General features: G+C 51.7%; 1 protein-coding gene and 1 long non-coding RNA gene across 15 annotated transcripts in view; one reads left to right on the top strand and one right to left on the bottom strand.

The window, feature by feature from the left end:
* FLI1 (Fli-1 proto-oncogene, ETS transcription factor) overlaps positions 1–22822 on the bottom strand; it is a 142960-nt gene extending 120138 nt beyond the window's left edge. Inside the window, exons 1-2 of one of the 13 annotated variants that reach the window (XM_051847967.3) lie at positions 22560–22822; positions 21378–21458 (exon numbers count right to left, since the gene is read on the bottom strand). In XM_051847967.3, coding sequence (XP_051703927.1) covers positions 21378–21416 — 39 coding nt within the window. In that variant the 5' untranslated portion in view covers positions 21417–21458; positions 22560–22822. Of the gene's footprint in view, positions 1–14263; positions 14733–15030; positions 15177–15394; positions 15558–21350; positions 21459–21549; positions 21924–22559 lie in introns of those variants that run through there. The other 12 variants (XM_051847958.2, XM_070048312.1, XM_017342610.4 and 9 more) reach the window with 12 other exon arrangements.
* LOC108176804 (uncharacterized) lies at positions 15582–17726 on the top strand. 2 transcript variants are annotated; one of them, XR_016221842.1, is made up of 2 exons: positions 15582–15875; positions 16413–17726. It is a non-coding gene; the product is annotated as an uncharacterized LOC108176804 (long non-coding RNA). The 2 variants fall into 2 exon arrangements; XR_016221841.1 differs by having other exon boundaries at positions 16290–17347.
* Positions 22823–23134: the final 312 nt, after the last annotated feature.

The raw sequence follows: 23134 nt of genomic DNA, 5'->3' as shown, positions 1-23134 counted from the left end.
TGCAAGCCACCTGTTCCACTTCAGATGAGGCTGACCACTTAATTGACTGCTTGTCGGTGCAGGCTGTCTGCACTAAGAGGCACAGTCCCCTCCCCTTTCTAGAGGATCTGAGTTCAGACTCCCATTCACTAGTAGTGGGCATACCAAAGCACCCCCACTTCAGTGACCCTGCTATTTTCCTACAACAGTTTTACCTTCACTGAGACATCTGTCTTTGTCCTTGTAAGTGTGCTGGTGTTGTGCCCACTAATAAAACATTCTCTCCTGGTTCCAATTATTTTTAAAAATTAAGCATGCAAATGTCTGAACAACATTTATTAAACTTCTAGGACATTTAGGAGGAAAGAAAAGATGACCCAACAAGAATCCAAATCATCAAAGAGCTCTTACAAAACCAGTATTTTGAGTCTTTAATTGGAAGTGAATCAGAAACAGGCGTGTGAAATTTCCCATAAAATACACACAGGGTTTAAAAAGTTTTAAAAAGGGTTCTTTGGGCAGAGAAGAGTCTGGGTCATATCCAGTCCACACTGATGGGAAGGAATGATTAATTTCATGAGCTTCAGACCCAGCCCGCTGCTGAACTGTGGCTTGTCCACGAAATCTTCTGGCGGTAACCCCCAGCACAGCAGAGGGGAAGAGCACGGTGATCCTCCACCATACTCCAGACCCAGGAAGTGCAGGTGGAGATCCACAGATCTCCAGAAGGAACAGCTTAGAAACCCAGAGCAGCAAATCCATGTGGCTAGGTGCCTTCCCAAGGCACCCTGGAGAAACTCTCCTCATGTCCTGAAACGACACTTCTAGAAAAGTCAACTTTCTTTCTCCTTTCTGGAGAAGTAAAGAGAACACAGGTTCCCCCAGTCCCTGACCTCCAGCGAAATTCCTGTGTTTCCTTAAAGAACCTAGTTGAGCAACATTGCTTGTACCCTTTAATCCTATGTGCTCTTTAATGCAGAAGGCCAAGGTCAAATCAGCAGAGTTCTCTACAGTGGGGAGTTGCATGAGCTGATGCAAGGATCTCTGCTCTGGGGTTCCCGAATGGTCACTGACCTGGTACAGAGCTGGTGGCAGAGCATAGTACCAGGAAAAGAGAATCCTCCCACTTCTACATATTGGTGCATTCTAGCACTTTCCATTTGGCATGGCCAAAGTGGGTGAAGGGACCCCAGGCACACCAGTCATACTCAGAACCTCCCTCACATCTCTCCTGGAGCCTTATACTTTTCAAGTAATTTTTCTCATTGAGAACACCTTCTGAATGCATTTTCATCTGACATGGTACCGTGGAGAATGGAGTTGGGAGAAACTAGTGTGAATTAACCATGGCAAAGTAACCCTCCCAGAGGTGCCTCTCATCCAGGGGATCTACATTTCAGTTTTATTTTTTCTCATTCCAATTCAGTGATGTTTATAAAGAGAAGACCCTACATTAGTCACATTTGGTAGCTGCATGATTTGTTAGCTGCCTAGATGGCACCTGCTCAGTTCCCTGCCTAGAGTATTCTGATGATGGTGAGGAAATAGAACTGGTTAACAAAGAGAAGCATGAGTTCTCTCGGGTTAAGTGAGCCTTGATATCTCTGCTCCAGAAAACTCGCCTACTGAGGAATGTGCTGTTTAGGAGAATAAACCCCCAACTGCTGCTCCCAGTGTCTCCTGCCCCATTATCATCTTTAGAAGGACTGCATCCTGAAACTTCTCTTCTTCTGGGTGATGGCCAGCAAGTGTTGGGGGTAGGTAGTGCAAGTCAGCATGTGTGACAGCTGCTTTGGGATATATCAGTTCTCTCTCTCTTTTTTTTTTTTTTTTTTTTTTTTTTTTTTTTTTTTTGACAGGCAGAGTGGACAGTGAGAGAGAGAGACAGAGAGAAAGGTCTTCCTTTTGCCATTGGTTCACCCTCCAATGGCTGCCGCGGCCGGCGCACCGCGCTGATGCGATGGCAGGAGCCAGGTGCTTCTCCTGGTCTCCCATGGGGTGCAGGGCCCAAGCACTTGGGCCATCCTCCACTGCACTCCCTGGCCACAGCAAAGAGCTGGCCTGAAAGAGGGGCAACCGGGACAGGATCCAGCACCCCGACCGGGACTAGAACCCGGTGTGCCAGCGCCGCAAGGCGAAGGATTAGCCTAGTGAGCTGCAGCGCCGGCGCACAGCAGTTCTCTGAATAGTGCTCCCTTGTTAGGCTGAGTTATACCTAAAGGCCTTACTGTGTAAGGTGCGGAGCAGACAGTTGTGGTAAGGAATGATATGGCATACTCCAAGCAACATTTCCTAATTTCTGCAATTTCTTCTTCAACCAACTTTGACAGCCCTATAGATACACTCTGAAGCGTTTTGCCTGTGTGTATGTTTCTAGAGTTAAAATGCCAAACATAGAGAGGTTGAAATCTCTAATAAGAGGGTTTCCTTGCAGACCAGTCATGTTGAATTAGGGTAACAAATGATTTAATCCTGGAGCGATGCTTCACACAACTCTAGACAGTGAATGTAATGTACGACATGGGGCTGTCCATGCACAGTTAATGAGGGGAGTGGGGTTAGTTTTCCCTCTTTGAATGAAATGAGACTCTAACTAGGATGGGTTCAAGCAGCTCGTTCACCATGTGGGGTTGCACATGGTGTTCGGTGGGATGTGCACAGAATACCGAAAAGAAAGGCAAAGGCAGGCTCTTGGCTGTCGGCATGGAGCATGGAAATTCTAAAATAATACGTTCTTCAGTGCTAAATTATGTTTGCTCCCAAGGATCCTTGGAGCTATGGTGTTCTTTGTTCTGCCAAAGGAAAAAGGAAATATATCAGGAAGCTGGGCCAGTCCACAGGAAGTCTCACTTGGGCTGATAAAAGGAACTGATGTGAGGTGGCTTTGGATGCAGTTATAAGTCAATCAGCCTTGAAATAACAAGAAATGCTATTCAGGAGAAACTGGAGCCTGAAGTCAGCCTTGCTCAGTGATTTCCTTTAACCTTGCAAAACATTCCCTTCTTTGTATTTCTTATAACCTCCCAAATCTGTTATTTTTTAAAATTGTACATCACTGCATGTGTATCTGAACTAAAGAGAATAAAAAAGAGAGCAAGAGAGACAGAGAGGGAAAAGGTAGGAGGGTAGAGGGGGAAGCATTGTTCTAGAATATACTATTCTCTATTGAGCTACAAAACATCTCAGTAATCACCTCTCCAGCTCATACTGAGCCTGTTGCTTTCACCATCTCTCGCTTGCTCACCAGTCCACCTGCTAACAAAGCCAGGCAGGTTCCCCCACCTGGGACGTACAGAACTTAGGCCTTCCTGGGTAAAGAGAGGACAACTGAGCAATTAATGAATCTGCCCAGTGTAGAGCGTAGATGGGGTGAGGGGAGTCCCTTGGACAAAACGACGAAACAACCACGTATATGGTCCACCATATGGTCTTTAATAGAGGGCTTAGGTTTGGAACCCAAACTACATGGAAGCTCATCGGTCCACCTGGCAATGTGTCTGTGGCTGAGTTCTGTGAACTTCCGAGATAATCAAAATTAGGTTCAAATCATTGTCTTTGCACTTTCTACCTGTGCATATGACCCTGGCTAAGTTACCCAACCTCTCCAAAATGGAAATGGCACTACGTCACAGGGTTGTAACAAGGGTCAAGTGTATGTCTTAAAGATTGGAATAGGTACTGGCGTCTGGAGTGGGATAACTGATTCGTTCCTTTGCTTCTTACGATTCTGAGTGCTCTTCCTCATCTTCATCCCTCCTTAATTGAGTGACACTTCTTTCTTTTAGATGAGTGCTGGGGAAAGAAAGGCCTATGCCAGGACCATTTGGGTCCATGTGAAATGCTGAGGTGGGGTCTCTCGGTGTCAACTATGTATGCCCATAGCACAGCACCACCTCCTGTTTTAAGAAGAAAAAGAGCCTTCCAGAAAACTCATTAAGAGGCTCAAAATTCCTCTTGGACATCAAATAAGTCCTCCAATTTTTTTTTTTTTAAGAGTTAAGTGTAAATGAATCAAAACCAGACAAATTCAATTTCCCTTCAATTAAACAGGATTTTTTTTTTTTAAGTCAGGGGAAAGGCGCTTGGGGCCAAATGTGTTTTGGGTTTTTAAAGAGACCAAATTTTGGAAGAGAACCCAAGACCCCAGAGCAGAGAGAGTCAGGCCTTATTCTTAGTTTGCATTAACGCAAAGGGGAGAGCAGAGCTCCAGGGTCACTCAACAATAAACACACAGCTCACAGAAACTCACAAAACATCTCCTGAGAGCATCCTATGGCCCTGGCCTTGACGGTCACTCCATGGTGAAACCTGGCCCTGAGATTGTGGGAGAAGAGCCATGTGGGACCAGATAAAACACCTAGGAGACCTTTAGATCTTCACACAGCAAGTAAGAGTGCAGTCGTATAAACATGAGAATTGAAAGAGAACTTCGAAATCGTGCTGCAGTTCATACATGAGAAAAACCCTTGCCCTGAGAACTTTCCCGTGAACGGTAAGGAAGTGAGGAGCTTCCCAAGAGCCAGACCATAGGCAGTCTGCAACAGAGCAGGAGTGAAATCCAGGCCTGCGGAATAGGTTGGACTGTTTCTCCCTGCACTACTACAAAGTGGGATCCCAAAGTCCCTGGCTCAGGAATAGAATGGTTTTCACAAGTCTGTTTCTAATGATCCCTCTTTATTTCTTACATCAGTTTTTTTCAACCATAAAAGTAATATACTAATGATGTTTACAAACACACTACACAAATGCGTAGCCTGAAAAGTAAAAGTCGGTTTCCCTGGGTCCAGAGGCAGCCACTGTCAATAGGTTCCCACATGCCCTGCTGGAAATTCTCTCTATATAAACAAGCATACATATGTGTGTTTTTAATTTTTTTACATAAGTGAGATGATGCATTTTGGCTTTTATCCATGTAATAATATACCATAGAGAACTTTCTAAATCAGTATATGACAATTTATTTTATTCCATTTAATAGTTGTATTCACATATTTTCTTATGTGAATCTCTTCTAACTAATTTGTCTAGTCCCCTGTGGATGTATATTTAGATTATTACCATTTTTTCCATTACAAACAATGCTACAAACATTTTGTACATACATATGTCTTTAGTATCTGAATGCACATTATCTGTAAGATATATCTGTAAAATTAGAATTGCTATCCAACTGTACACATACTTAACTCCTCAAATAGATGTTACCCTCTAGAAAGACTGTACCAAGTTACATTCCTACCAAGAGGGTACGACAGTGACATTTCCCCTGCCTCTTTCTGCAGTGGGCACGGCTGTGCTGTTTTAATCTTTATTGTCCTCCATGGTCACAGACGTTGGAATTCCTTTATTTTCATTGGGATATCTTAATCAAAATATTTGAGATTCTTTTCATATGTCCATTCTATTTCTTTTTCTAGCATCTTCTATTCATAGCACCTTTGCCTCTTTTCTGTTGAGCCATTCTTTTTTCATTGATTTATAAGTAGTCTTTGTACAATAAAACATTTTCCCTTTGTCTTACGTACGAGAAGTACTCTTTCTCAATTTATCACTATCTTTCTGCTTTACTTATGGTATTTTTCCCTACGATAATTTATAAATAGAAGAACCAACACTGGGAAAAGGAGAAAAATACAAAGGGGTCTCCTTGGCCAAAGTCCTGGCTTTCCAAAAATATCCGTATAACAGGCTAACATCACCAGGGGTGACAAGGAGATGGAGACTATAAAGGAGTTGTCACTTTCAGGAAAACGTACGAAGCCATCCCTATAATTAGAAGTCACAAAGAGAGATTCTCCCAGTAGGTAGTGCTTCTTTCGGAAACTCTAATAGCCAAAGCTTAAAAGCCAGCAAGCTAAGAAACCTCCACTCTCTTAAAAACCTGGAAGAAACAGTACAGACATTTGTTCTTAGTCCCCTATGTGGATGCTCTGTTGGGTGCTGTCACTGGTGATATTATTCAGCTTTGGGGTGGACAAATAAAGGGATGAGTATGAATTAAATGGTAAATGTTAAAAGGAAAACTGACTCAGCAGACTTAAAAATTTCAACCTGAATGGATACTTGTCCATAGATTCTAACAGCATTAATGGCCACTCAGAAGCTTAGTAAGAATGATAGACTTCACACTTCTGCTGCACAAACAGCACTGCAAAATAGTTCACTCTTGGAGTTCTTCTTAGGCAAAATCAATGAATACCCACATATTTAGGGCCCAAAATTCTGCTACCAGAATGTTAGATTTCCGTAGACATGCAAATCCCACATATGTCTAGAAATCCAGGGTGAAAGCTTTCATGGCACCTGTAATTGTGTGTGTGCGCACTGAGATAGGACACAAGGTCTTTGATTACTTCAGACACACAGCACTGGCTGGACCAATGAGCCCCGATCTTGAGAAAGCATCTCAGTGTTCAACTGTGCATTCTCTTCCAGGTGGTTTGAGAAAATGGCATACTCTGAGATTTTGATCATTAACTAAAGGGCAGATGCACTGTTTCCCTGAAGATGAGCACTCTTAAGTACTTCAGTGTTTTGGTTCATTTCTGGAGCTATGGGCAATTTTGAAGCTGCCAAAAAGTGGACTGGAAGTATCTGAAGGTGCATCTGAACATGCTGTCTCTGCTCTTTCTTGAGTCTTTGGCTCGCTTGGGTGAAAAATCAGCAAGTCATCGGCCCAGTTGACCTGTGACAGAATGTCAGACCCGTTTGAATTTCTACAGAAATCTGATTTGAGTTTCAGGGAAACAACGTTTTCCTTTGCTGACTCATTCTCAAAAAGAACTGATGCGGTAGCCCAGCATAGACGGACCCAGTGAAGAGACAGCACGGGGTGGGACCCCGGAACACTGACCAACAGAGCACAAGTGAAGGGGTGAAAAGGAGAATTGTGTTTTTATGAGGTCTGGTGAAACAGCGGATCTCCTCCCTCCTCGCTGTCATATTTAATAAGCCAGTTCTCTGCTCCTGACTGCTGCAAACTTCTTGTGTGGCCTCTGAAACGTGGTGTAGTCACTCCCATCTCCATGTCCTAGAGACATCAACACAGGAAGGACTCAGCCCCTAGGAGATTTGGACAGCTCTGTAGATCATCCCTCTATTCCAAATGTTGGGTCCCTCTTTTCTATATATTTTACAAGACCAAAACTCTTAGTGATGGTTTTTATGGCCCTTCATCATCTAATTCCACTCAGTCTTTCCATTCTCACCCTGAGCTCACATGCACCCCTCCACCACCACCAAGTATCCCACTCTTGACCTTTAGTCCTGTGCAACTCCTACCTGTCCTTCAAGGCCAAGTTTCAGATGAGCTGTGCCAAGAGGCAGGTGGCTGGGGCCAGCACTGTAGCATAACAGGTAAAGCTGCCGTCTGCAGTGCCAGCATCCCATATGGGCGCTGGTTCGAGTCCTGGCTGTTCCACTTCCAATCAAGCTCTCTGCTATGGCCTGGGAAAGCAGTAGAATATGGAAGATGGCCCAGGCCCTTGGGCCCCTGCACCCAGGTGGGAGACCCAGAAGAAGCTCCTGGCTCCTGGTTTCAGATTGGCGCAGCTCCACCAACTGGGGAATGAACCATTGGATAAAAGATCTCTCTCTCTCTCTCTCTCTCTCTCTGCCTCTCCTTCTCTCTCTGTTTAACTCTGACTTTCAAGTAAACAATAAATCTTTAAAAAAAAAAAAAGATGCAGATGGCTAACATATATAGAAAAAGCAGGTATTCTAGAATCAGAAATGCCAGGCTTGAAATTCAGCTTTGTCACCTCTTAGCTATAATCTTGGACAAGTTGCCTGACCTTTGATTTCTTTTCTTTCATAGAAGCTGGAGATGTGATGGCATTGCTTCTCAGAGGACTGTTGCGAGGAGGATATGCAAACATATATGTCAGAGTGCTTGGCAAACAGCAGAGGGGCTAATAAATATGACTATTAGGTCTTTGTCTGTCTTTCTAGTTCAAAGTGCCCTCTCCTTTCTTGGGGCTATTGTTAACACCTACTGTGTGCTGCTGGCACAGAGACGTGGCTTATCCTTGGCTGGCTTTGCCAGGCAGCAGCCCTTCTGGCGTGGGTGGTGGTCCGTCTTCACAGAACTTAGAGGCCTAGTTCAGCTCCTGCATAACAGTGGTGGGATTACACTACTATAGCCAGTCATTTTGTGATGCCCATGAGGCTGAGGTTCTAGATCCTCCACATGGCCACCTTGCTAGCACAGTAAAGGATCACTCCACTAGTTACATAATTCTGCAAACGTATGAAGCAGTAGCCCTACAAGTGACAGATACTCCTATCCTCTGCCTCTGGAGCAACATCTCAAAATGCATAGGCACTCGGTCAATCTACCAGCTCAGCAGCAGAACTGCAATACCAAGAAGGACATCACCTAGTAATACCATCCACTGACGAACTAACACATGAATGGGACGAACACTACCGACACGAAATCACTCGTGCAACAGAAAATGAAACAAGGTGTAGTCTGTTGCCGAGGAAAAGACACCTGCCTAGCTCCAAGATTACTAAAAACGCTAGTATGGTTGGTTGAAGGTTTTGAGGGTGTGTGTATGTGTGTTTGCCTACACACGTGTATGTGTCTGTGTGTGTGTATACACATTTTTGTCCTTTGGCTTATTCAATTTGTTACAAAACAATACACAAAAGATAGATTGTTTTAACTGCAGGGCAAAGAAAGTCATGCTATTCAAAACAAAACAAAAACATTATTCTATATCTACACTATGCAGCAAGTTGTCTAAAATGAAAGAAAATAGTACAGTTTCCATTTAACTCAAAATAGCTGATCTCTAATCTGAAAAGCTCTGTATCAAGCTTCAGTGGAATGAGATTTTTCTCCCAGAGAAAACTAGGAGTTTGCCAATGACTGATACACTGACTTACAATTTGGGGGAATTTTCTGGAGTTTGAGGTAAGATAGAGATCTCAGTCTACTAGAAATCTTGCCTGGTGGCTCATCACCATAAAATTGTTTCCTCACTCCCTCCTCTCTTCCTCCATCCCTTCCTTTTTTCTGCTCCCTGCCCGCCTCTCTGTCTTTTCTTTCTGCTGACACCAGCTAAACATTCCGGCATTAGACCAATGCTAGATTTCTAGTAAAATAGGCTTGGTATAAGTAAACAATGCTTTAAATCCAATGTTAACTAGGTAACCCCAGACAAAGAGAGGCATCCAAATCCTAAATTACCTGTAATGCGGTTGTTATCAAAGACCAAATTACTGAAGTGGGTGTTTGAGATGGCTGCATCGCCTAGTGCAGTGCCTGGGTTCAAGTTGCAGCTCAGCTTCTAATTCCAGCTTCCTGCTGATGCCCATTCTGGGAAGCAGAATGGTGATGGCCCAAGTGGTTGAGTCCCTGCAACTCACATGGGAGACTCGGATTGAGTTCCTAACTGCTGGCTTTGGCCTGGCCCAGCCTTGAAGGTTATGGGCATTTGGGTGACGAACCAATAGATGGGAAATCTCTCTCTCTCTCTAATGATGGTGATAATAATAATAATAATAAACACAACTAAAATTTTTTTAAAGACCTACTTACTGCACAGTCGGGAAAATGAACCCACAAGATATGTTCTAATACAGCTAATACATTAAATAAAATACATTTATTTAAATAGTCAAATATTCAATTATTAAAATAGTTGAAATAAGAACTCAGTCCACCTGCCCATAACCTTTAGAGGGAATTGGTCATTTAATAAAATAATACACTTTTGGTTGCTCCTCAATAATGGCGACTTTCTTTACTTTGTCTACAGGAAAAGGATTCATTTTGGCCAACAGTTGTGTAAAAATCCTACCTGAAAATTGGGGTTTTGTGTTTTCTTTAAGTAAGGAAATAATTCAAGATGATGATAATATATCATTCATTAAATAACAGAAGAGTCTTTAGTTCAAAGTGCCAGATGCTTCATGATTTTTCTTTTAAAGACTTCTCTTTCTGTCTCTGTCTTTCTCTCACACACATACACGTGCACACTGCTTCCAGGATTCTACGATTCATAACGACATAACAAAAGCAAATGACATGTTCTGGGAATAATGGAAAGAACAGAGGCCTATGAGTTCAGAACCCTGAACTGTCATCCTGACTCAACCAGCAATCAGCGTTGTAATCTCGGACAATTCATTTAACCCCTGGGCGCACCCTCTAAGTGAGAATGTCAAGCTCAAAGGGTCTAAAACGGCAAGCCTACTGTCAATTCAAATTTGAGCAGGAGCCGAAGTGGAAGGGAGCATTTTTTGTAGGAACTATTCACACACAAAGCAGGGACCCGATCAACTGTCTGATAGAGCCCACCTTGCCCGGATCCTCCTGAGTGTGGGCCATGTGAAGAGGCTGAAGGCAGTCTGGGGACAGCAGCACAGTCTCTGGTCTCCTGTGCTGCTACCCACTGTCTCTTCCCCAGGTCTCGGTCACAGCTTCCCTGCCCTGCCCGTCACTGTCTCCCAGGCCTGCATGCTTCTTCATACTCCACTGGCTCCTAGAGCTGCAGTCACCCCCGCCTTTCTTCCCCTTTTGCACTGCCATCATCTGTTGGTTGTGTCCTGTTCTACTTCTCCAACGTAAAGGATAAGAGTGGCTGGTAGCTTGGCTCAACTGTGACCACGAAAGGCATTTTCCTTGACCATCCTGACTGGCCCAGCCGCATCGCTCTCCACCTCGTCTGCTTTGCTGCACTTCACGTATCAGCACTGGGCGTAGACGACATTCTCTGCTGAATGTGTCTGCCACCTCCACTACAGTGATGCGCCCTGTTCTATCCTCAATACACAAGGCAAAACCTTGGAATACACCAGGCAGGGTACTTCAAACACGTCATGGGAAATGGCATTAAAACATAAGTTTATTTTGATACAAAAATGTGAAACCCATGTATAGTTTTTCATTAAATGCATTTCCAAAAACTGTTGAAAGACCTCTCCTGTGCATGGATTTCAACATTTTTGCACTCTAATAAACTTACCTTTTAATTCTATTTTTCGTGAACCTTTGTTGAAGGACACTTATAATAGACACCTCATAAATAACTTCTGGAATTAACAGATAATGCGTTATGATAAATCCAGACCTGTGATCCAATTTTCTGACTGGTCAGTCCTCACAAGCCTTATCCCAAAGGAGTTCAGCTAATGAGAATCTGGCTGAGGCAGCAGACTCTGTTCAGTCCTTACTGTGGCTTGTAGCAAGGAAGTGCCTTGGCCTCCTTTTAAACGTGAAGAAATTGAGACTCAAGGCTCTAAAGCACACAGCAAGTAAACAGCAGAGCTGAGAATGAACCCATGTCTTCTGACTCCAAGTTTGCTGTTCAGTTGCCATATCCCAATCTCATTCCCCACCTCTGCATCTTCAGTGATGATTCTCCGTCATTAAGGCAGCACCTGCTGTGGACCAAGCTTCCATACAGCACATTACTGGGTTTGATGGAAGCAGGTCTAGTGCTAAGATATGTTTTTTGAAACCAGGTCATTTCTTAAAGCAGCAAGCAGTACCACGTGTTTTTCAACACTGATAGTATCACTGTGGGGAACAGGGGTGGGGCAGACTGTTGTTCAATATTGCAGCTATCTTGTATGTGGCAAAAGAAGAGCAGCATGGCTCCTGCAAATGGGGGAGGGGGTGCTCAGAGCCTCCCCAGGGGACATTCTTGGAAGACAGAAGAGGACACAACTCACAACTTGGGAGGACTTATTATACCAAAGACAACAAGTAAGGGTTTCATTATCACATGGAGTTGCTCAAATGATGCACCAAAATAAAGGGCCTCTGTGAAGAAACCCAGACTTCCTGAGATCCTGGACAAAATACCTTCTGAGCACTAAGACCGGCAGGCATTTTTACATGCAGAAATGCCTGTATTTGAGGAAGAAATATGCAGGTGCATCAGATCTCATGCTAGAATCATTCACAGCTGATTTTGTCTTCGGGTGTTCAAACCGGAAGTGCACATTCTGGATTTGTGTCTACATGTTAGACCTGACCTGTAGTCTCCAGACCTCTACCAGCATAACACAGCATTTAGTGCCCGTGTAGGTGAGAGCCCATGATCGCGACATGTTAGGCATACAGAAGATTGGAAATACACTATTGTAGAGGTAACTTAGTCCCACCGTTTTGTTTACAGAGACTAGGAAGCTTAGACATGCGCACTGGACTGTGCATTTTCTACATGGACAGCAGAAGTCAGCTGGCCACACTCCTGATCCACTCTCTTCTCCAGGCACAGTATTTAAACCAATGTGGGAGTGGGATCTGGAAACCCCAAGATCCGAAGGTCACACATGAACAGGAAACTGTGGCTTCCACACAATTTAAATACCCAAGGATAAGCTAGAGACTGATGCCTTCAGAACTTCGGGTGTGCAAAGCCACTGCTTTGGGAGCCGGGAGTGCCTCTGTGTCGCCAAGGAACTCAGGTGACAGACTAGAGTGCTCATGGGAAGGTCTGGGAGAGGCTCCCAGGCTCCCACCACCCACACGAGAAAGGGGGACCTTTGCTCTCCTCTTTGGCATGAAGAACAGTTGGTCTGAGGCTTCCTCGCCGCTTGCCCTGCCAATCCCTGTGTGCATCTGAAGGGTTAGCACATCCTGGGTACACAGACCACAGCTTCCTCCCTCTCTGCTCAGGGCCTATGCATAGAGGTCTGAGCAGTGTGGAGCTATTGCTTCACTTCTCCTTAGGGTGTCCACATCAAGATCCTGGAACTATCTTACCACCCTCCCCCATCAGAAGGGGCAATGGGGTAGGGGGGTAAGTGCCAAGGATCCTGAATGGAGCCAGGGCCAGCTTTCTAGAGCGGAACCTGTCGTTATGAAGCCTGGGGATCCAGAGCCACCTGCGTGCACACACCACCAGCAAGCAGAGAAACAGGCAGAGGTGGCCCAGGGACCCCTCCTTGCAGGTCTACAGAGGCATCCTCTCTTACCCACTCCCTTTAAGATTGAGGAACCCCGGCTCTTACTCCCCGTTACAATCAGTCATCTCATCTCCAGATTTTCAAGTCGCTTTGGTTGGTGCCTTCCACCCAAGTCAGCATATTTCAAACTTTCAGACACACACACACACACACACACACACACACACACAACTTAGAAAATAAAAACCACCACCCCACCCAGTTGATAAAAATCTCTCGAATCCTCTGAGCCCGGCATCTATCTCAGCCTCCTCTCACTCAGCTCTGAATGGGGAGTTAGCTCGTTTGGGTTCCGGGGAATGGCGCGCCCTGCCAGTCCCCACCTCACCAGCCTAATAGTTTTTCCAGACAAGCCCTTGCTTGGCGAGGCGCGGCGGCCTCCCGGTTAACTCGGGTCCCATTCATTCCCCCAGGTCCTCTAAGGCCAGTCCTATTAGGGGGTGTCCCTCCTCTCTGCTCCTCGCTCCCACTTCCCCCTTTCAGAGGGAGCAGCAGTCACCCTTCCCAAGCGCGACTCGGAACCCACAGCCTCCCCGGCCCTCCCGGTTGCACTTTGCAAACGCAGCCTCCGGCGTGGCGGCGGGGCTGGGAGGACAGGCGAGGCAGCCGGAGCGGCTCCGAAGGGCTCGGGCCCCTCTTTGAAACGCGGAGGGCCGGGGCGCCCCGGAGCTGCGCGGACCGAGGCTGGGAAGCAGATTCTAAGCCGGAGAAACAACGAGGCCGGCCGATTAGTACCGGGGAGCCGGCCACAGAAGGACCGAGAGGGAAGGGAAACCAGTCTGTGCTGATATGTAAACAGGGGCTTCCATCTGGAAGAGTCCGCTCAGACAGACCCCGGACGCTCTCCCTCGCACCCCTGTCCTCGCGCAGCCAATCCGCGTACCCGCGCCAGGGCCCACCGGGCAGGGACCCGAGCTCGGTCCTGCAGCCCCCGCCCCCACCGCGTTCGGCCTCTGGCGAGACGGAGCCGGCCGCCAGGCGAGTGCCCAGCGCCGAGGCCGGGGCGCCCTGGTGGCCGGGTGGGAGCGGTGGCCCCGGACCCAGGGCTCCAGCCCCAGACTCCGATACGCGCTCCAGGTCCCCGGATTTCACGCCGCCCCCCTGCCGCAGCCCAGCCGGCAGCACAGTGGGAGAGGGTCGGGCTCCACCTCGGGGGCAGGGGGTGCGAGGAAGATCGCCCTCGCTGGGGAGCCTGGCCGGTCTCCCCGAGAGTCCGACCCGCCACCCCTACTTGCGCCGAACGAGACGGCGCGAAGCCGGGGGCGCGGAAGGAAGGGAAAGCCGCCACGTCTTCCGGGACCCCGGCACCCCGCGCCCCGCGCCCCCGCCGCCCCGCCGCCCAGTGCCCGCCGCTTACCTTAATAGTCCCGTCCATTTGGCCAAGTCTGCAGCCGAGCCCCCCAATATTCCACACATTGACCCGGTTACAGCCTGACCTCGCAGCCCCTTCGGATTAGCCCAGCGCGGCCTCCCTGGCGCCCTGGGCCCTCCCCGAGTGCCCCCTGCGAGCGCCCTGCCCTCGCTCCCCTGTGCACGTTTGTTGTTGTAGCGGAGCGAAAAAGAGACAGTTAACCGGATGAAACTTTTTTTCAGCTAATTTTGGGAAGTGACTTCACTTTGCGAATCGGGGAGGAAGTCCTATCTCTCTCTCTCTCTCTCTCTCTCTCTCTCTCTCTCTCTCTCTCTCTCCTCGCACTCTCCTCTCTTCTCTGCTCGCCTTCGTCTTCCCACCCCCACACCCCCTCTTCCTCCTCTCGCCGCCCGGTCCTGCTTTTCGCATCACACACTATATAAATATAGCGGAGATGCCCAACACTTTCACACACTGCGCACACAGGATACTTGCTCCTGGGAGATAAGAGCTGGCCGGGAACAATGACGGGGTCCACGCCCCGCGCCAGCGCGCGGATTCCTGCCGTCTGCAACCCCCCGCCCCATCACCTTCCCCCCCAAATCCAAGGCCAAATGCCTTTTGGCCTTTTTCCTTTCCCGGGGCCGTTGGCCGAAGGTGGCCCTCCTGACTCATTCACTTTCCGTTTCTTCCCACAGATACGTTCATTAATGCTTTTTCCAGCCGGAGTCAAACTTTGGAGGGGGGGGGGGGGGAGTCGGCAGAGGGTTTACCCGGACTGGGGATAACCTGGCGCCTGCTGCCTGGGAAGAGCCGGACGCAGACCGAGGCAAACCAACCGCTGGAAAGTGCACCCGGTGGAACTTTTTCCACTCGGGCCCTCGCCTGCGGAGATGCAGCGGATTCGCCGAGAAGCTCAACCACTCTTCGGCGCGGATTCGGAGCGGTTCGGGACTGCCCCGCGCCGTCGGGGGCGCGGCTCCACTCGCAGCGCATTGTTAGCGGAGGGGCACCCTCCGAGCGCCGCCGCGCCTCGGTGCTGGGCTCCCGGCGCCCGCGGAGAGAACGGACCCACGGCACCCTCTGTCGCCTATCGGCAGCTTTTGGGGGTGGGAGGGTCAAACCCCTCGCGCTTACCCGGACTCGACGGCCCAAGCCCAGACTCCCGGGTCACAGCGTCCTTCCGATTCCACCCCGGCCCCCCAAGGAGCTGACGCTACGGCTAGCCAGCGGGTCCCCGTAGCGCACCCCGCCACGGCGCGGCACCGACCCAGACTGCACGCTCCGCACTGGCATCCGCACCCGGCCGCGAGATCGGCCTCCCCTCGGCCCTGCTCTTGGTCCGGCCCACCCGGAGCCTCCCTGTCCCGCCGCTGTGCCGCCGCGCGCCCCAACTCGGGCAGCCTCTGGGGTCCTGGCGCTCTCGGCCTGACACCGATCTCCCCGATCTCCACGACAGGTTACCTTGTCCACGCTCTCCAGACCACGCTTTGGACTTTCCCACTTTTATTTAAGAGTCCGCACGGGAAAAGAGGAAAAAAAAAAATTCCAGAGGAGATCCGAATGAATTGGAAAGAAAAAAAAAATATTCAACAGGGTGTCCACGGCGGCGAAAAAGGTGACTTATTAATTCTTTATTTCTTCAGGAGCAATTGAGCCCAGAGAGCTCGCTCGCCTCCCTCCATCCCTCCCTCCTCCCCCTCTCAAAATTAGTCTCATCAATTCAGCTCCAATTTGGGGTTTGACTATAGACACGGGTCTGAACGTGACTAGACCTGGAGTAGCGGGTGCAGCCTGCCAGCAATTGAGACTCAATGTGGGAGTGGGGGGTGGTGGATGGTGGGATGGGGGCTGGCCGACTCCCCCCTCTCCTGTCTGCTTCTCAATCCAGGGGTCTGCTACGGGGCTCCCCTGGGACCGCCACATCTGGTTACCGCTAGCGGGGTCAGTCCTCCCCCCCCCCCTTTGCCTGGGGCCACCAGTTCTGGAGCTCAATTAAAAGAAATCAGGCTTAACCCTTTCTTCCCCGCAGCCGGCCTCCCGCCCTCCTGCTCTTCCCTTCAGCGTTTCCACATGCTTTCCAGAGAGGAAAGAGGTTAAAGGGAAAAGAAGAATGAATTACATCCTTTCAAACCCCAAATTGTTTCCTTTTCAGCCCAGACTCCACCGACCTTCAAACGACAACTGGGTGTTCAGGAGGGTGTGGGGAGACCTGGCACCCTTAGCCACATTGCTCCTCTTTCACAGCCAAAAAGGACAACAGCTCCAGCAGAAAGAGGCCCCCTTCTTGGTGCTGGGCACAGAGGCGCATCACAGGCCCCCCAACAAGTGGGAACTACCCCCTTCACACACACACACACACACACACACCCTCCTAGCTCTTTAGAAAGCACCTCTGTGGCAAACACGATTGTTAGGTTGCTTTTTCCAACTCCTGTTGGCCCCACAAATGACCAATCGGTAGTCACTACAACAGCCCTGGACTTGCCCCTCACCCCCAACTCCTCTTGGCACTATATGCCTCTCCCACTGGAGGTGCTCTGGTATGAAACTGGATTGGGATGAGACTTGCTCTGCTGTGCTAGCTGTTGGAACCCTATAGCACTTTCTGTTTCAGCGTGTAAAACCAAAGCCAGGGCAATTTCACGATGGGGAAGATGACGACATAGACACCATTGCTTGAATCTTTGTGACTCTCAGCTGACACTGCTGCAGAGCGGTCCTGCCCCTGCACAGGGGTCTCCACCCAGAAAGAAGCCAGAAGCCACCCCCCCCCCATACACACCCCCGGCATCAAGCTCTGTGCGTCCCTCAGTTTGGCTGTCAGACTCTCTCCGCCCAGTGCTGACATGCTGGTGGGCAAGTGTGCCCCATCTAATGTAACTTGGGTTTGGTGTTCAACTTCGCTGCTGCTGCTTTTTGAAATCCTGAACAGGGGAACAGCCCGAAGCAAACACAACAGTAAACAAGCCGGTCCTGTTTCATGTGGTTACCACTGGACAGCTGGAAAGATGGTTTGATCCTGGCAGCTCACAATGTTTTCACTAGCAGCCAAAGAGAATATTTCGAATGTTTGCATTGAGACAAATTGATACAGAGTCTGCGTGAGGCCTGCTGCAAAGGGAAGCTGTCTTGTCCTGGGGGGGGGGGCTTCCCTTTTCCTCCTCACCCCCTTCTTTCCTCTCCCCTGCATCCCTTTCTCTCTCTCCATGCTGCCCCTCCCTGGTCTCCAGGCCTAGCCCGGAGCCCACACACTGGCACACACCCTCTTTCCTGGCTCACCCTTCCCTTTCCCAGACTGGGCAGGGCTGGTGCCCAGGAGCTGCTACGGGTACCATCGGGCCCCATTCCATCCGCCCAGCTCTGGCTTTCAACTCGGGGAAAACACAGCCAAGGAAGCCCTGGCTGAGCATTTAAAACAAAAACTACCAACTCGTTTTTTTTTTTTTTAAATACTCCTACAACAAAACAGTGCATGGCACATTTCTAAAGCGCGCACGCGGGCGGATATTCAGGGAAGAATTGGATTTGGAGCACTTTCATTGGAAAGCGGCGAGCTGTCTTGCCTCGCACCGTTCGCACTTGACAGTATTTTCAAAGATGCGGAAGTGCTGCTTCCCCCGGGAGGGGAGCGGCGGGGCGAAACGTGTCTTGGCTCGCTCAATGTCAGCCCTTTTGACCGGGTCAAGACTTTGCAGGCGCGGCTTTCCCGAGCTGCTTTGGTCCTTGCCCGGGTTGGGGGTGGGAGGGCGCGACAGCGGGAGCCGGGTCCCTGGGGTGTCTCGGGACTCCGGGGCGCTTCGGTCACTTGAAACTCCGAGGGATGCCAGGCCTGGCACAGCGTCTCGGGCGGATCCCTCCCGCTCCGGCCCCCTCTCCCTCTTCGGCCCAGCAAGGCTGCCCAGGGTATCCGAGCTGGCGGGGAGGGGGGAGAGGGGGAGGGGAGAGGGGGGCGAGGAGGGCGGGAGGAGCGGGGGCGGGCGAGCGAGCGGCAAAACTCCAGACTGCACAACTGCAGCTTCAAGTGTCTGGCCTCTCGCTCGAGGCCATAATTAATTTGAGATTTATTTTTATTGGAGAACCCGAGTCTCGTCTGACCTTAGCCAAACAAGGCAGCTCGGGCCGCCCCTGGATGCGCTTGAATGCCGGGGAGTATTTCTGCAGGAAGGCTCTGCAGGCGCGCCTGCTTTGAATTTGTTTCTCAGACTTCATCCACTCACAGATTGAAGGAAGATTTAGAGCCTCTGCTCGCCCTGCGCGCTCCCCACGCTCCTTCTTGCCTTAGCGCCCAGCGGGTTCAGAACGCTACGTGGGAGGCCTCGGCGGCGGGAGGGCCCCGCGAGGGGGAGGGTCTCCGCGCCCCCAGCCTCAGGCGCTCTCGGGCCGGGCCCCCAGACCACGCGGCGTCGATGGGGAAACCCCAAGGGACCCCGAGGCTGACCAGAGAGCGCAGACTGACAAGAGGTGGAGACCGGCCAGGTGCCCGGACCCTCACCGGGTGGCGGCGCCGAAAAGGGGACGTTGGGGGAGGCGGGGGCGTCCAGCTTCTTCAGCCTCCGTCAGCTCCCTCCTCCCAGCCGTCCCAGACAATCTGCATACCGAGTACAGACCTGGGTCCTTGAAAAATGGCTTCAGGACCGGCTGGCGAGATACTGGCTCTGGGCCCGGTCGCTGTGCGCGCTCCGGGTTTAGCAGACACCTTTCTTCCGGGGGCGGACGTCTGCCCTAGGATGAAGCGTGGGCCGAATCCGCAGGGTGGTAGGTGGGCGAGCGTCTGGGGAGACGCCCACAAAGGGAAATGGGAGGACCCTACCAGCGGCTGAGGAGCTTCCAAGGATGCGCCCGCGAGCGCCGCACAACTTGCCTCTGGCACGCCGCAGCGACGGGTCGGCATTACCCCGCTTCGGCTCCCTCGCCTCCCAGTTCCCGTGAGGAACGCAGCGTTTGAACTTCCTGGTTGGGGATCAGACTCCCCAGGTTTCATGCTAGCTCTGCACTCAACCCCGCTGGTGCTCCCTCTGCACTGTCACAAGATTGGTCCAACGCACTGCTGCAGGGAGACGTGTCTGGAACTTGCCGTGGTGGTCCTCAGAACTTGGGCCTCATTAACCGCCTCTTGACTCTGCCCCGCACAAGCTCTATCACTTGACCTGTCAATGCCTCTTTCTCATCTTCTACAAGCACTGCCTTCTAGAATCTTCATTTGTATTAAGGACTCCATCCACCACCCTGGCCAGGATAAGGGCTGCCTGTTAATGGCATAGCTTCCTTTCCCACCTCATCCTCTCCCTGGGCTCCCCCCAACCCCTGAGTTCTCTGTGGGCCTGGTTCAGATCCCGAGGCTGTGGAATGGGCACCCTTGATCCCTCAGAGCCCGCTGTGTTTGTCAACAACCCCAGAGCTGCATGCCTGACAGGGAATGGCTGGGGCTTGGCAGTCAGTGTGTGCCCCTCTGGCAAATGGTCGGCGGAACAGACCCAAGATTGTCTCTGCCATGCAGACCTTTCGCCTCATCAATGCACCCCTTTGTGCAACAATACAAACTTTGTGGCTGCTGAAAAATCCATTTTTTCCCCCTTGAAAGAGCTCCTGCGGCGAGGGCTGCTCTGGCAGCCTCCTGTACCCCAGGCTGGTCCCTTCTGCTCTCCGGGACTGGTTTGTTTTCTCCCTGACCCTTGGCCTGCCTCCAGCTCCTGGGCTCCCACTTGCCACTCCCAGGTTCCTCATCCTAGACCTGGGCTCTGGGTCTCCGCAGTGAGTGCCCTCCGGGGTCTATGTGAGTAGGAGGCACCCAAACTCGCTGCCCAGGTGCCAATGACAGTCCTTAGGGCAGAGCTGGGAAGTGGGAGCTGTGGTGGCAGCGGGGGGGGGGGGGGTTGTAGCTTCTCCAGCATCTCCGGAGAACCGGACAGCGAACCCGTGCGTGTTGTCCTTTCCCCGCGGGCTCTGGAACCTCCCGGGAGCCAGGGGTGGCTCCGTCCACCCACCGATTACTGATGCATTGATTGACTCGTTTCTATGCATTCATTCATTCCTTCGTTCACTGAATCGTCGTCCTTTAAGCATCTCTCCCGGGCCAAGCCAGCAGGATGCGGCCTCCCCAGCCCTGAAGTGCCAACCACAGACTCCTTCAGATCTCAGGGAGGGGTTGGGAAGGTACGTCCGCGCGCCAGGTTACTCTTCAGAGCGATCAGAGTAGGGTTGCACGCAGAGCTGGCGCTCACGGAAAAAGCCCCCAGCACGCGCGCCCCATCCAGGTGAGATGGAGAGGCCCAGGCGCCGCCTTGGCATTCCTCGGACCCCTAGGGCGCAAGGGGCGGGGTCCTGGTGGAGGCGGGGCTCCAGGGCGGAGCCTCAAGCCCGAGATTGGCAGGCTGTCGGGGTTTCTTTGTAGCACCAACGCGAGCACTTCCTCCTCCCAGGGCGGCTCGGGCAGAGCTGCGCAAGGACCTCGCCGCCGTCACCATCCTGGGCAGGGTCGCCCGGTGCGCGCTCCCTGCCCTGCCCCGCCCCGCCCCGCCCCGCCCCGCCAGCGGATTTTCATTAAACGTGTAACCCAGATGTCCCAGTCTCGGTTTGTTTACATTCTTGGGAACTGTTGTGGAAAAGAAAAAAAAAAAAAACCTCTCCGGTGTGGGGTCAAATACAGCAATCTGCTTTTTCGGGGGGCGGGCGGGCCGTGGAACGCGAGCTTGGGGGCTGAGGCAGCGAGTGTCCAGACCGTGGGAGGAGCGCGTGGCGCCCGCGCCTCTCTCACAACCGCACGCGCACTGGCGCACCCGCGCACACCCTGAGCGCTGGGGACCCCGTGGTGCGCCAGCCGCGCGGAGCGCTGCGCCCGCGGCTACCCTTCGCCGGCGCGCGTCTGGGCCCCCCTCGCACATCTTTGCCCAAAGTCGCCCACTTCCAGTCTCCTCCACAGAAACGGCCAGAAAGATATTCCTCAAACCACGACCTTTCCGCCGCTGAACCGCCAGCCTCCCGCCCGGAGCGCGGCTCGCTACCTCCTCTCCCCGCTTCTCCCGGGGGACAGGGGGGCGGGGGTAGGGGTCACAGGCCCTGGGTGCGAGTGAGAGGGGCTGGAGGTCATTACCTGTTGAAAGACGCTGTCAGGTCTTACCTTGACGTAAGACGACGTGTCGGGGACCGTCTGAAACATCCTGAGTTGGTGAGGAAGGGTCGGGAAGGCCCGCGAACCAGCCTGGATGGGAGAAACCTTGGTCACTCTGTGGTGAAGACGCGGGAGAAGACTGCGGACGGACGTTGGGGAGCTACGTTGCCCCCACACCCACCCCCGGTCGGGCGAAAAAAGGTCCTACTGGTGAGGTCCCGAGCGCCCTCCCCCTCCTCGGCCGCCTCTGCCCGAACTTCGGGCTGGGCGCTGGTGAGGACTGAGAGCCGGCTCACATCCTTGGTCTCCTCCCGCAGTCGGTCTCGTTACCCTCGCCTGCTCGCCATCGGAGACGCCCACCTTTCCCGTGATCTGGGGAGTCTCGCACCTGCGGACGCCCAGTGCTTGTCCCTGGCCCGGCGGCGGAAGAGCGGGGGCGGACCGCTGGGGGGCCCCAGCCCTCAGACCCTTGGGGACTTGACCCCACCCACATCCCCAACACAACTCAGCCGGCGCCCAGCAGCCGCACTCTCCCGTTAGGGTGAGGGACTCAGCAGTCCGGAGGTCCCAGAGTCCCCCACCCTTCCGAAGGAAAACGGATTTGGCAACTCGGACGCCCGAAAATCTATACCCGGGTCCTCAGTTTTTAGTGGCAGGGGTAGGTGGTGTCGTAGGTCTGAATCCTGCCAGGTGCCTTTGCCTGAACGTGTCTCTGCCTTGTCTTAGCCAAGCCCAGGGTCTCTGTTCCTTCCTTTCCTTCTCTGAAACCATCTTTACCGGCAGCGCGCAGCTTCTCCTGCAGCCAATGTGTTTCTGATAAAGCACTTTTCTCCTCACTAACAGATTCCAGCTTTTTTGGCTCCTGAAGCCGCAACACACAGAAGTTCAGGGACGAGGTACGTTTCTCCCGCTCAGAGATTTCCCCTTGCAGCTCTTTCTCTCCGGAGTCCTCCCCACCAACACCAGTGTCTTTGAAATTTGGAGAGCAATTTGCAAGAAATGCAAGAGGCAGGAAAGAAAGAGGAGGGAGAGAAAAAAAAAAAAAAGGAGAGAAGAGAAGGAGAGGAAGAAGAAGCCTCCGAAAGCCCCCCCGCCCCCATGCGTTTCCCAGATCCAAACCAGAGCGGGCAGCCGGGCAGCAAGGCGGAAGGAGGCTTCGGACCCTGCTGACGGCAAACAAACGACACTCACCTTGGACACCCTTTCCTGCTAAGCCGGGCACCTCCAGGATGATCTGTAGTTCTTGGTGCGGATCCTTGTGCCCAGAGCTCCGGGAATTTTGGTGGTGTGGGGGACTAAGCCTGCTAGCCACCTGGAGCCAAAGTTTGCCTTTCTCTCCCTCTTGGGCTTGCAAACCAGCGGCCTCAGCTCCGGCACATCCTGGGGGGGCGGGGGGTGGGCTGCTGCAGGCGTGGAGCTGGTGTGTGCGCTACAGCCTCCCACCAGCCCTCTCTGGCCCACTCCCTCTTCCTCTCTCTTTTCCCTTCTTGTAATTTGATTTCCGTTTTCTTATCAATATTTCAACTGCTGTCTGATGAATTGTTCTAATGGGACAGCCACCCATCTGCCCACAGCTGCTTTTCCAGATACCTCCCCGTGTTACTGGGAAACGCCAAGGCCCCCCAGAAACCACACGCACATATCACACAGACATGCAGCTCTGTGGCGCCCGCAGGAGGCTGCAGACCCTGGCCTGGGGGAAGCTGCTGCTTAGCCTTTGAAAGTCCCAAGTCATTGCTGTATGGAGTCCTCGTTTGCTTTGTAAG

This window comes from Oryctolagus cuniculus, chromosome 1, assembly GCF_051225735.1.
Source record: "Oryctolagus cuniculus isolate XC-2025 breed Fujian yellow rabbit chromosome 1, ASM5122573v1, whole genome shotgun sequence".
Taxonomy (NCBI): domain Eukaryota; kingdom Metazoa; phylum Chordata; class Mammalia; order Lagomorpha; family Leporidae; genus Oryctolagus; species Oryctolagus cuniculus.
Note: the sequence above shows the minus strand (reverse complement) of the source record. Positions and strands in the feature narration are given on the sequence as shown.